The 14,158-nt window shown below is 46.3% G+C and overlaps 1 protein-coding gene across 1 annotated transcript in view; it reads right to left on the bottom strand.

The window, feature by feature from the left end:
• LOC113587623 (lysophosphatidylcholine acyltransferase 1) overlaps positions 1–12,772 on the bottom strand; it is a 23,925-nt gene extending 11,153 nt beyond the window's left edge. The window contains exons 1-8 of the mRNA XM_035530841.2: positions 12,373–12,772; positions 5,336–5,475; positions 4,408–4,622; positions 2,906–3,018; positions 2,454–2,514; positions 2,181–2,239; positions 1,241–1,275; positions 488–542 (exon numbers count right to left, since the gene is read on the bottom strand). Coding sequence (XP_035386734.2) covers positions 488–542; positions 1,241–1,275; positions 2,181–2,239; positions 2,454–2,514; positions 2,906–3,018; positions 4,408–4,622; positions 5,336–5,475; positions 12,373–12,765 — 1,071 coding nt within the window. The 5' untranslated portion in view covers positions 12,766–12,772. The remainder of the gene's footprint in view (positions 1–487; positions 543–1,240; positions 1,276–2,180; positions 2,240–2,453; positions 2,515–2,905; positions 3,019–4,407; positions 4,623–5,335; positions 5,476–12,372) is intronic.
• Positions 12,773–14,158: the final 1,386 nt, after the last annotated feature.

The following is a 14,158-nucleotide window of genomic DNA, read 5'->3' as shown; positions in this document are numbered from 1 at the left end:
ACTGTGATATTTAACATCCGGAAGGTGCAGAGACAATTACTGTTAATTACTGGTCCTATCACACAAGCACATGGAGGCAGACTGTGAACATGGTAACGAGGGGGCAAATATTGTAGAGACACAGGTGTCAGAAAACAAGTCCAATCAGAAAGAGACCCACAACCACTAGTTACAGTTAATCGGTGTGTGTGCACGCGCAACAGTGCTCCATCATCCTGCCTAAATATCCAAACGTGGTGTACGAGACACACCACTGAACACACAAAAGGACACAGTTAAAGGTCCGGACAACATCAATTTTAAGCAGAAGTGTTCACACCATTTTAAAAACACCTTGATTTGTCCCAACTTTCCACAGAACATTCCTCAGGGGCACCTGCAATTGGTCTGGATGTTGACAGATTTCCACAATATAGGCACTGCAGAGGGCAAATGTCATAATGAAAACTACCAAACGACGTCTGTCTGGAGAAGGCAGGACACTCACCTCGATCTCAAACTCATTGTGAAGCTGGCAGAGGGTAAGCCACAGGATCTTAAACCTGGCAAAGAGGCAGAGATACAGTTAGGCGAGCTGTCATCTTTAAAAATGAGGACACCTTGTTTATACAGGACACTACCAAAACAGACGCCACATTAACCAAGCCAGCAGTTAGCAATATCGGGGACTTTGGAGTTTTAACATTCGGAAGAATTGACCAAACGGAGAGAAATCAGGCCTTGGTGTTCCTTTGGAGAGGTGGAAAAGAAATTAAATGTTCGCTGAGGCACTTCTTTGTTTCTGGTTAAAGCCTTTTGCCTTTGGCTTTTACCAGCTGGGAACCTACTACCTCAGACAGACCCCGACACGGTGAGAAGGGCTGGTTTAGCGGGCTAGCACAGATGCGCAGCACTGCAGCACTCTCGTGCAAAGCGAGCACTTAAGGCCAGACAAAAAGCAGCAGGCCGAGGCCTGGATTTTTCCTTTTCTTTAGCTCCAGCAGAAATTAAAGGTGCACTTAGTAGCTCATTCCTATGTTTAGCAGGAGCTAAACATTCATTCAGTAGTTTAAACCTGGCCTTGTCAGCGATTAAAGGTGTGCTCAGTAGTTTAAAGTCTGCAGTAGCAGGCGGTAAAAACACATTCAGTAGTTTAGGCCAAGCCTGTGCAGTAAGGGAAGGCGAGTCCAGTGGGTTAAACCTGGGCTTAGCAGAGGTTAAAGGTGCATTCAATAGTTTAGATTCTTATGAAAGTACTCACGCTCCAGGACCTTGCCACGTCCAGGTGATGGTGTCCTAAGGAGGGAGACACAACCACAATTCACACAAACAGGCTCCACCAGTATTTAAGTCACTGAGTTTAATCAATCATCGGTGCCTACACAGCTATTCAGCTAGCCGTGGAGTGACTGCACAGAGATTTTGGTAGTGATGACATGCAGCCTATTAGCGTGCATAGATGAGAGTGTGATATTTTTTTTTGTACATGTCAACCAGCTAAGGGGGCAAAGTTGCGCATGGCCTGGAAAGATTCGGATGGAGGTCATGATTCCCGGGTGTATCCGTAAGCTGCTTTGGTTCTGAACAGCCTAGATGAAAATAAACATTATTCTAAGTGGCGCTCTCCAAATATAACTCACAATGCAAATGAACATGCAAAGCTGGAATCTGTCTGCAGTGGAAAATAGATACTATGCAAAATAAATGTGCAAGTGCAAGTGGTGTGTGTGTGTGTGTGTGTATCCCACAATCTAGTAGTAAGGTCCGCAAACCGTCCATGACTGATTCTGTTCCAACTCCATCACGCCTACTGTAAGTCTATAATGTTATTATAATGGTATAATTATAACATCATAACTATAAATAATTTACCCAGATTACAGTAGATCTCCACCCAGAATACAAAGGCGTTTTTAACAGAATTTGACAACATTAAGAGATTTCCTCTTGTGCATTCAGACAACACTCTGCACTACCAGAAGAATGATGGCTACATGACTAACGTGTTCCTAAGTTCTGCCCTGGAGAGATAAGTTTGTTTAACCGTGTCCTGAGAGCCCCGCTCGCAGTGTGTGTGGAGCCAATCGCTTCTCAGAGTAAGCCATGCGTGACAGTTTGGACGAGCTCGTCTGAGCGGTCTCTGCGGCGAAGCCCCGCACGCTGCAGGTGTCTGTGCGCCTCCTTCACATGCGATTGCTTACCAGTGGGTTGGGGTAGCGGATCACGACGGGCTGTACAGGAACGGCGGGGATAAAGGCGCCTGAATGGGGAGAGAGAGGTAGGTCTCTGATCACTGCAGTGCACGAGACCTGGACTGGCGCATATGCAGACACACACGGATCAGCAGTACCGTACACACGGATTAGCAGGAAGCACAAGTGGGCCAAGAACAGAGCGCGCGCGCGCACACACACACACACACACACACACACACACACACACACACACACACACAGTGCACAACACATACCAACCTGGTTTAAATGTGATCAGACAGGACCGATTGGTACACGTTCCCTCTGGAAAGATCATTATCTGTAAAGGCCAAAGAGTTAGCAACGCCACAGAAACATGCCGTGTGCCTTTCGTATTTGTCATTTGTGCAATCGTATTTTTATACTTTTTCATTGTTACACACACAAACACAAAGCAGTGTTTTCCTGAAATGCTTTCATTAAAAACTTTAAATAGATAAAATATTAACACAACATAGGAAAAAAACTGTAAAAATTAGCTTAAGTATTGCTTAAGCCGCACACGGGAAAACGCTCTTAGAATCAAATCCCAGACGTGTCATTAGGAGAGGCATTCGCTGTACGTAAAGCTAAAAAACCTGCCCGACCCGATACAAGACGTCCAATGAGAAAAGCCCACTAGCCGCGACCTTAAACTGGCGGTGGGCGGGGCTTGGGGGTTTGACTCTAACCTGCGGCCACTTCCCTCCAGAGTGCGCTCTTCGCTTGATCTCCTCCACAGTCTTCCTCCTGGAGTCCTGGTCCGACCTTGACACAAACACGGGTCGGATGTACTTGATCAAGGCTGCGGGACAGGGAGACAGCATGGGACACATCACCGCATGACAAGCAGGACTGGCTGCCAGTAGGTCTTTTTTTTAAACTTTGCGCCTAAAGACACTTTTAATGTCTTTTTTCCCACTGCAACTTGGTACTTGGCAGTTCCAAATCGGAGACCCCACAAGCACAAAACAGCCTGGAGAGTGCCGGCCGGGTTACCGGCCTGCTTCCTCAGACACACCTGAAGCCAGCTCATTCATTTTTCCCCACATCACGGCTCTCTTGGGACCGAACCCTCACGCAGCCTTGCCGCACGCTGCGCCCAGTTGCAGCGCTTTTATCGGGCAGACTTGTGTCAGCACCGTTTGACTTATTTGAAAACAAAAATCGACTTTCTTTCAACATGGCAATCTTGAATCAAAGTGCTGCTCAAGATTCACGATTTGCAAGTGAATCCATCCTAAACTGCGGCCTCGTCACACACACACACAATCAGCGTGTGTGTGGCAGCGAAGCAGCTCGTGTCCTTCGTGGTGAAAGGCAGAGTACAGAAGCTCTCTGTCCTGTTTCACTTCCCCTCGGGAGCTGTTGAGACGCATTACTGAGACAACCGCGTGAACCGACGATCTCGTTCTCTCTCTCCCTCTCTCTCTCCAACGGCCCTCTGGGTCTGGGGAGGTTCACCGTCCCTGACTGTTCACCATCGGCCCCGCCCCAGAACGGCTGGGTGGTGGTGGGGAACGATGACACACACAATGGGCACATAACGAGGGAAGCAGAGTAGAGGGAACACTTCTGGAATCACTAAAGGACGTAACTCTGGAAACCTTGGAAATGCCTTGGAGAGTTTTAAAATAACCGTGTGCGCCTCGCCCCCAAACACTGCTCATCGCACACTCACGCCAGCCGTCACTGGCTCTCAAACCACAGAAAAAAGCAGCCTGACGAGAGCGCCTCACCAGGGCCTTTAACGACGCCCCTGACGGCTCCTGACTGGGTGACCAGTAAATGTTTTTCGACCCTTAAAAACGTCTGGTGCATACACAGCTGTACCAAGAGAGTGGAGGAGTAAATGTGACATGACTGGTGATTAAATGTTCGGGACCAAACTAACAAACAAAAGATTCATATCAACCTTGCGCAATTTGGTACAGATTACTTTCCTAGTAGAAAGGGGAGAAAAGAAGCATTTGAGATGCGTATTTTCGTAGTAGACCACGTGTACCACTGCTGAGGAAGGCACTGGATTTATCATTTCTACGGGCGTGCATGCATGTGTGCGCGCGAGTGCGTGTACATGTGTGACTCCTGAATACACACACGACTGCAGAATGCACACACGTCCTCCCTAAGAGTTGGGTCTGTGTGTGTGTGTGTGTGTGTGTGTGTGTGTACACACACACGTGGTACTCACTTCCCCAGAGCGGGATGTCCTTGCTCTCTGCCTTCATGACGATGGAAGCCATCGTCATGGTGACGGGGATGGCGTCGAAGTATGACGAGTGTGGGCCCAGGGTGAGGATGGGGGCTTGAGCACCCAGCGCCTGCCTCCCCTTCACGCGGATCCAGTGGAAGCCCCCGGCGAACCACATGAGCCGCATGATGGCGCGCAAGAGCACGTCCACCACCCTGCGGGAGCAGGACACGGGACGCGCCATCAAAGCCCCGCCCAGCACAGCACCGAACAAAGTGACACGCCAGGTTCATCAGACAGGACAGGGGTATTACACTGGCCTAAAACCAGCCCTGGATTTGAGAGCCACCGGTGCTTAATCCAACACTGTCGTCACACCTGATGCCTAAACAAAGAGGAAGTTGACAGTGTGTGATATGTGGACTGTGGAGATGATCGAATGCCTCAGAGGTGATCAAACCCAGGGTGAGGTTGGCTTGGCGATCCAGAGTTGACTGCCTCTGACGTACAGGGCGGTTCTAAGAGCAGATCTGTAGAAAAGGGGTCATTAACATACCACACGTGCTCATTAACATACGCCTTGTGTGTCGGTAAAGCCCATGTTCTTACTTTGGAAAAGAGAGGCATGTGATCATGGTTATGATGAAGGCCTTAGATGCAGTACAGCTTGGGTGCATATTTGTGTGTGTGTGTGTGTGTGTGTGTGTGTGTCCATGTCCGTCTGAGGGCCGGCTGGAGGATCAAGGAAGAGGAGAGGAGAGAGGAGGGATGGAGAGGAGGAGAGGAGCGGAGAGGGGTGGAGAGGGGAGGAACAGGTGTCCTGGCAGCAGTAGATTCCTCCGTGCATCCAGGCTGGGGCCGTTGGACGGGAAGCCGGATGGAAGAGTCGGTTAGTTGAAGGTTAACAGGTGTAGTGGCCCCACCCCACCTCCTCCATAAGCACTGCGCCTCCACGGCTGTCTCGGAGCGCCCCACGGAGGCGACGAAGGCAAAGGGCCACGCCAGCAGCATCATGAAGGCCGCCACGCACAGCCGCACGGGAAAGACGGTCAGGGTCATCACCGCAATCTGCAGACACACACACACACACACACACACAGACAGGAAATGAGCCACCAATCCCAGCACGGCAGACCCGGGAGCTGGCCAGTAGGTAAGAGGGGGCAGGGCCGTGAGCCACCAATCCCCGAGAGGTGACCCGGTGGCACGAGCCTCAACCCTGCGACCGTGACTCGTTAATCACGCATGGTCCAGATGTGACTAAAACCTAACGGTCAACAAAGGTCTACAGGGAGACACCGTAGAGGCCTCACAATGAAAGGGTTAACAGAAACCCAGACCCAGGCGGCGTGAGGAGCTCCGGTGCTCTGCTGGTGTCTAGTATAGCCACTACAGCCAATCAGCCAGCTGTTTACTTAAGCTATTTATCTACCAACTACCATTAAGTGCACCGTGGTTATCTCAAGTCAATATTTACCTTACTACTATCGTCACCCGGACACAGTCATGAGCTGATAGCGCTGAAAGCAGCGGGTTGAGAGACTCGTGTTTGCCTTGACGGTTTCTGCTGTCGAAAGCCAGCTGATGGCAGAGGTGTGCGGAACAGTGGGACAACACAGGACCGAGCACGATTAAAACCCAGAATAAAAAGGTCCCCGCCAGGCTTTAGGACTGAATGTAGGCAAAACATGACAGAGCTTATAATTATATGCTGCAAATAAAATAACCGGCTAGCAGTATACCACCATTCTGGTAAACCCCTCGGAGGAACACTGGTAGACTGGCCATCATTACTCTGAACAAACTTCATTCTTGGATCAGGTGAAAGCTGAGAGCCATCAACATGCCTGTGGAACACTCACGAGGAGCATCGGAGAACAGGCAGGACGATACGGACTTCCCAGACGTCCCACACTGTAACCAGTGCTGATGAGTGCTTTACTGTGGAGCCCTAGCAGAGTCGCGCAGGACCAGTCTGGCCTGTTGGCTGCAGTCTGAAAACAGTGGTTTGGGCTCAGTGGCTGCACCCCCAGACAAACGCGGCCGCGCAGCTTCTGCGGCGAAATGCTGCAGAGGTGAGCAGAATTCTTTGGAATGAATAAACAGGTAAATAACCTGGGACGTTATTCCATCCTGTACTCAGCTGGGACGCACTGAGCATACAGTCCACTGTTGAGAGAGAGTTTAAGTCACGAGCAGGTGTTTGCCAAGAGTTTGTGTGTTCAGGTGTGTGAGGTGGCGTGCCAAACGAGCGTGCTCAGGTATGCGAGGTGGTGCGCAGTACAATTACCCACATCGACCTTCTAATAATAGAAGACTAACACAAAGAGGTTTTGCCAAGTGTAAACCAGGTACAGAGCACCAATATCTTTTGCAGGTCAGTATTACATAAATATAGCAACAACTGCAGATAAATAATAGTGGTTTTAGTATAGGTTGTCAGTGCAGCATTTTTTGTGTTTCAGAGTCCGTTCAGAACCGAGGCGAGAAGAGATAGCAGGAATTCGTTAGAATGAGACCAAGTAACAAGGTGGACCCTTTCAGATCTAATCGGTGACGTTTCCAGATGCCCAGGCCAGACGTCATCGATCACTGGCATGCTTCTGTGTCACATAGTCGCTTGTGCACCAATGAGGAGCAGCGGAGGGTGGGCCCAGCTCCAAGTGTCACCTCTCTGCCAGCCGTGCTACCTACCCCTCACCCCACCTTACTGCCATTTCAGATGCTGGAACGAAGCAGACAGACAGAGGTCAACCCTGACAAGCTCTGGTGCAGGTCTCTCGCTGCTGTGAGCTGGGTCGTTTGTGATGGCCACGGGGTCAACCCAAACGGACCGTGCGCAATCCGTCTTCTGCAACAGCTGTGCAGCCTAACGTATTTTCCAGAAAGGCTGCAACTGATGACTGCTCTGATTGATGAATAATCCATCGATTGCTGGGGTGAATAATCGACTATTCGGATGGACCGTGCAATTACTCGATGGTTCTTATTTGGCTGCCAGCTTTTAAATACAGATTGAGGTTTTTAGGAATGCATGTGCTAACTAACAAAGACGACAAAAGATAAAACACTTCGTTAAAAAAAAAAGTCTTTTAATGAATTTTCCTGCCGATACAAAAGGAAGAAGAATATGCATTTTGATTTTTAAATATAAAACCAAGCATTAAGTAGCAGCAATAAAATAAAAGCTAACGGATGCGGATTTATCAGACAAGTCAAAGCATCCATCTCACGCCAAAGAAGTAAACAGGCCGAGGCAGGAAAGAATGAGGGCCGACAGCATTTGATGAGACATTTGTAATGGAAAGAGCAACGTCACTTCAACCCTCCAATTAATTCAAAAGTCAACGTTCAAGCCGTGTATTTGTTCTTGATTATGGAATCCCATGTAGATGTTGAAATGCATAACAAAAAGGATTAGAAACAAAAATGTTGCCCCTCTGCAAGTCCAGCTGCGTGATAAATGGGAATACCAGTTAATGCAGCTATTGCTTTTTTTTCCCTCCCCGAAAGTCAAGTTGGAACAAGATGAAACCAACCTAGAAATTGTTTAAATTCTTTCGAATGCAACCCACACTGGGCACGCACACAGAGGACTTGCAGGATTCGTCACGACTTAGAAAACATCAGGTTCTCTGGTGTTCTCTAAACTTGTGCACTTGGCGCCGATGCCTTCTCGAACCGATAGCATCGCTATGACAACGATGCAGTGTTTAAGATTGTAAGTTTGAGGTACATTAAAACACTAACATTCAGGCAGAGTTTCAGTACAGAAACAGAATGTTTGGGATTAAACTATATGGAAGACTGTACTCACACCGCTACGTTAGGAATTATTACCGTTCCCATGGGAATACTGTAAAGTTTGTGCTCATTCCCAGAACATTTTCCATCCATACCCATGAATTAAGTTACTTCAGACATCCTTGGTGTTACCGATTTGCCCATCCATGTGCTACTATGTTCAACGACTAACAATTCACTTATCAAGAAAAAACGGATTTCAAAACAGAAAATGTTACAACTCATAACAAAGTAACAGCTGGCTTCAAAAATAACCATGCTCTAGCTAACTAATTAACTAATTTATGGAGATGAGCCTCCTCTGTAGACGCTCCAGCGTAACTGACGTGCTCCCACACCAGGCAGGGCAGCTCCGCAAATGCAGCGAGTTAAGAGGCAAGTGCTCGAGCACTCTGGACATTTCTGGCCGTCACGGTGTTCTTCACTTCACTGCAGTAAGCGGGAGGCCTAAATCGTACATGTCAGAGGATTCCAATTCAGCATGAAGAAGAGAAAAAAAAAGGGCCAGAAACCCTTGATGTCATCAACTAATCGACAATTAGTTTAGTTGATTGCATCGATAATCCTTTGCCTGTTCCTAGAATAAATTATTACATTTTTTGAAAACTCTCCACAAGACTGTTTTTAAAGTAAAATGATTCAATTGGAGAGAACAGTTTACAAAATTTTAGGAGCTTTTAAAAACATCCCTGAGGGAATGCCTTTGAGCATTTGAAACATCCCTACCCAGCACTAATGGCTCTATAGGGGAAAGAGTCTACGTTCTTTTTTAATGGCCCTTATTGTTCTTAATAGGACAGCGATCTGGAACTGCTTAGAAACAAAGAAATAAAGACAGAATCAAGCGAGCCTAAGAATGGTGGAGCCATTCATGTTAATCGGTGCTCAACCTCATACAAGAGGCGGGTAACATCTGGGGGAAGGGGCGGAAGGGGGGGTTGTGGGGGGATCCAAAACAACATTACATGGTGCTACCGTCCACCAGTGTTGCACAGATAATTAGATCCCTCTGAAATCCATTATTTCTGTTCATTCAACACATTTAATAGCTTAATTCATTAAATCTGAATTAACACACTGCCTACTGGAGAAACCAGGTGTTGCATCTACCATGTAAAGTTTTGAAAAAGTGATGGACAACAACAAAAAAAACCCCAAAAAAAAACAAAATTCCTTTTACAGGAATAAACGACCATATGAGTTTTTCACAAAAACATTCCATCATCTGGCCACAACTATTTAAAATCACAGTGCTCTGAAAATTGTTAACATCTAGCAGCAACATCTGGCCCAGCAGTGATTCCCACAGAACTTGAGGGGTTGCTTGAGAGGTTGTCCCGTCTACAAAGCACAGAAGACATTCTACATCTCCGAGGACGTGCTTAAAATGAAAAATTCCTGGGATCACATGTGAACATCTGAGACATCACTGTTTACACCTCATGCATCTCCAAGGTGTCCAGACTGCATTACTATCACGTTAGAGACGTATCAGGACTCACTAGCATTTACACTACAAACATATGTAGTCAAATGTGTCCCTGATCATCTTGGCATGCGGTTTGAGTGATCAAATCACAATGGTGGTTGTTTACTCCTGTATTTAGTGCTGTCCCACTGTGATCTGATCATCCAAGATTCCCTTTAACCCCCCCTGCCCCCCACCTGCCCCTGCTGCCCCAGCTGGGGCTCTCCCACAGCAGCAGGTTGCCTGCTGCTCTCCTCCCCTCCTCCATTAGCCAACATTATTGTTCCCTTTTCCACACCCTCTATCTCCATTAGCTAATATTACTGCTCTCTCTTCCAAATCCTCTTTCTCCATTAGCCAACATTGCTATAATGCTTCCTCTCATGTTTTGATTCAGTGTTCCGCAGGGCGAGGCATTTGCGTACGGCTGCATTGCCTGTGTGTGAGGTCAAGGAGGGGCTAAGCGAAACAGTGTGCTGTGTGGAGCTCTACGATGAAACAAAATGTACCCATCTCAAGCTGTACATAAATAGTAGAAAATCAATATGCAGTGATCAGTGCTGATTTTGTGTCGGTCCAAAGAAAAATCAAAGTATGTGAAACTGCCTACTTTTGGCCTGGTATAGAACATGCGTTCATTTACCATATCCTAATGTCTGGTTCACAAGTAAATATGAGATTCTGGCAGATCCATTTGTGTTACCTCACATTGATTTTTACCAAAGAGTGTGAAAGTATGGGATGTTTGCTGAGAGAGTTCCAGAAGAAGCGTCTGGAGTCTGTGCTCTACAGTGGAGCACAATGCAATGGAAGAACACCGGATAGGAAAGAAAAGCACAACTCACAGGAATGACTACCAAACTCCAAACTCTTTAATTTATTAAATATCCATACTGTGTAAATAAGTCATAGGTACTTCCACATTACGTCATGTAGACATCTGAGCCCTTTTGCATTGTTCCAGTCAAAGGAATTAGGGTATAAAAGGCATAGAACTGCACAAGGCAACCATTCCTGGAAAACTGACACTGTGCTTTGTCTCGGCCTGCTACCACACACTCAGTGTTTCCAGGAACGTGGCAGAGATGTGAGCGAAAACCCAAAATGTGAGCTCTTGATATGAACATCTCTGCGATAACTGACACTTGCGTGTTACATGGTGACCTGCGTGACTATACAGGACAATTCAGAAAGCAACGCTCAAAAGATGCCAGTTTTGTCGTCATCCTACAGCTACAGCAGTGCTTAGCTAGTCTGTGTCCCAATTTTATATTTAAGTCGCTAATGTGTTACCCTCTTCACTACGGGTGGGTGTGTATCAGACGTAATGACAAGTCGGATCATAAAGTCAACGAACGCCAAACTAAATCATCTCAGAACTTCAGTCCAGCGCAGGGTTCCGTGTCCGACCTGAACATTTTGTGTTATTGTTTTTGCATGCACCGTTGAACTCAAATATTTCTTATCGTACGTCCTTGAGTGAATATGGACAGATCAGAAGAGCGGCGGCTTGTCAGTCAGTATCCCTGTAGTCAAAGTGATCAGCTCCACATCTCCGACTCTTCTACCCTCTGAAAGAAACCTTATTTGCACACTTGCTTTCCAAAGGCACTTACAATAAGAGCAGCAGCTAGCATATTCCCACTCGCTGAACAAGCAAACGAGTTCCGCTGTGAAGTTGTCGTAATTAATGGCACCCCGGTTACCTACATTAATCACGCTTACTGCCCGTTTCAAACAGCTACACGGTAAACCTAGCTACTATCCTGCGAATAAAACATTACCGGAGTCTAGTGTCCTCCGACGGCATACGTCTGACCCAGATAAATACCGTCAGTGACATTTTAATCTGGGTAATCAGAATCAAAGAAGCGTTAAACTGCTGCGATACCATAAAACTAGACAAGGTCTCCAAGCTAACCGTCGCTAACTAGCTTAGCTTATCTTAACAGACAAGCACACAGAAATAACTACTCCCAGCCTCCTGAACCATATACGAGGGCTAAATCTAGATATACAGAAAGATTAATTGAATAAATAATACATCCCCAGCCAATTAACGATCTGTTTATGTTTAGTAGAGCTCAGTTTTGGTTTCGCTATCCCTCAAGGGAGTTCCTGGTGAGGTTATATCGCCCGTTAGCTACATGAAAGGCCGTAGTCAAAGCAAGCGTGGTGTGGACAAACATCCAGCCATATTTCTGACTTTATGTTTCCACGTTTCTGATTTGATAAAGAGAGGCAAGCAGCTATTCAAAGTACGCTGAGGTTCAGTAAGCATCGACTGTCCAAATTCCGCTGCCGCTGGGATCCGAAGATACACTCGTATGGCAGTTAAACACACACGAACTCAAAGCCTGGACAGGTTGAATCTACCTTTAACAGGCGAGAAACATGTAGCAGAAGTAGGACTGCATGCACTTACCAGCCAAACAAATTAAGTAGCCTCGGATAGCTCTCCAACCAAAACAATCATGTGCTGCATGCACATCTGAGCTCACAGGTTAGCGCAGCTCATACTCACGAAGGATGCGAATACTAATTATCATATTATGTTATATTATATAGATTTATAATAGCGGGGCACATACCGATTAAAGATGCCACCGTTAGGTGGCAGCATCGCACGCTGCCCAGTTTATCTTGTCAAGTTGCAGAAGCGCCGCTATTGCTTGTCAAAACGCCTGGCTTACCTTGAGTTTCTGAAACGGAGTAAACCTCAAGTCGTGCACGAAGGGGTTTCTAAAAGGGAGAGCCAGCTCCTTTCTCCCATCTTCCTCCGTCGGGCATCCTCTGCTGTTAGGCAACCTCATCCTCGACAGCGCTAAGGGGATGAACTGCAGCTCGACTCCAGGGGAAACGACCGCTTCTTCTCGCACTTTAGACGCGATTATCTTACGGTCCTTGCTGGAGAGGAGGGCTCCGGGATTAAGCGGGTCATGTGCTTGACCGATAGCTGGCTGGCTCCTTGTGCGCAACAGGAGTCCCGCTGGAAATCGCAGGCAGACGCGCTCCGGATTTCGCCAGGCTCGAAGTGACCGAAGAGCGCATGCGCGTTCCGGGCTCAACGCGACTGAAGAGCGCATGCGCGTTCCGGGGTAACGCTGACGTCATCGCCAAGGCGAGCTGGCCGATAAGAGCCCGCGTGCCGGTGCTTTCTTAGTCGTGTGGGTTTACCGTTTACATTTACGGCATTTAGCAGACGCGCTTATCCAGAGCGGCGTACAAAAGTGCTTTGTCATTTACTCATAAACTCTGAGTTTACCACTGGATTGATGATCAACGCATGTGGTCGATCTTTATAAAAAAATGCATACGAATGCAGTCTACTTAACATTTTTTTCTTACAATACTAACCTACATGCTTTTGTATTGCATCATCACCTTATGGCAGCATACACGTTTATTATTATTATTATTATTATTATTATTATTATTATTATTATTTATTTGTGTTGCTAGTAGTTGTTGTAGTGTTGGCAAAATACAGTATAACTATGTTCAGTAGTTTGATAATGTATTAATTGTGCATATTCTCACGTAGATGACATTTCCTGCAAGTGTAAAATAGGAAGATAAGTTTTTTATTTTCCTGTCAGCATCTTAACTACCTGTTTTCACTACCTGTTTTTTCCCCTCTTTGGTGACCATTTTCTGAAAACACTAACCCAAGAGACACTGTCCCATCTTAAAATATATTTGCATTAGCGCAGGTCAGCAACCCAAATTTTAAGACCCATTTTGTCTTGTTTTAACAAAATCACACCTCCTTCATAGCAGCAATTTACAGGCTAAAAGACAAAAAATACATTTTTGTAGATTGTAGAATGTAGCAATTTATTTTTAGGATTTTGTTTTTATTATCGAAATTAACATAGGGCATTTTTATTTGTGAAATATAAAACGTTCTTTTACATATTCTGAATTAGTGAATGGCCTTCCGTGATCTCTTGAGATTCCACAAAGCTGTCGTAAACGGGACTATCGGATTACATCTACTGTGAAAATGCTGACTTACTTCGAGCTGCGATTTAAGATTCAGCTCAGTTTTTCGTTGATTAAACAGGACATTAAACGGATTAAACAGGAAACCAGTTATAAATATATAAATGCGAAAAGGCTCTGCAGTCAGTCGTCTCTAAATTCTGTGCGTTCGTCCTGACTCTTCTTTTTAGCGAGCTATGCCGGACTGTTTTATTCACTGGCGTGGGAATCAGCGCACAGCTCATCAACACTCTATTGGTGTTGGAATGCTCCGATTGTTTCATTTTGACCTAAAATTGGTCAAATACTGCTGTGGAAGCACAAGGTGTTCCTCCTCCTCACGCTAACATGGACACTGATACAAAATTACACACAGATGGAGAGAGATGGTGAAATAGATAAGAAATAACACAGTGCGTGTAGATTAGGGGCCAGGTTTCATGGAAATTGCTATTTTGGTTCTGAACCATGATTTAGAGTTAGTGTTAATCTGAG

Source organism: Electrophorus electricus, chromosome 14 (genome assembly GCF_041902795.1).
Source record: "Electrophorus electricus isolate QZ-2024a chromosome 14, ASM4190279v1, whole genome shotgun sequence".
NCBI classification, from domain to species: domain Eukaryota; kingdom Metazoa; phylum Chordata; class Actinopteri; order Gymnotiformes; family Gymnotidae; genus Electrophorus; species Electrophorus electricus.
This window is presented reverse-complemented; position numbering and strand designations above follow the sequence as displayed.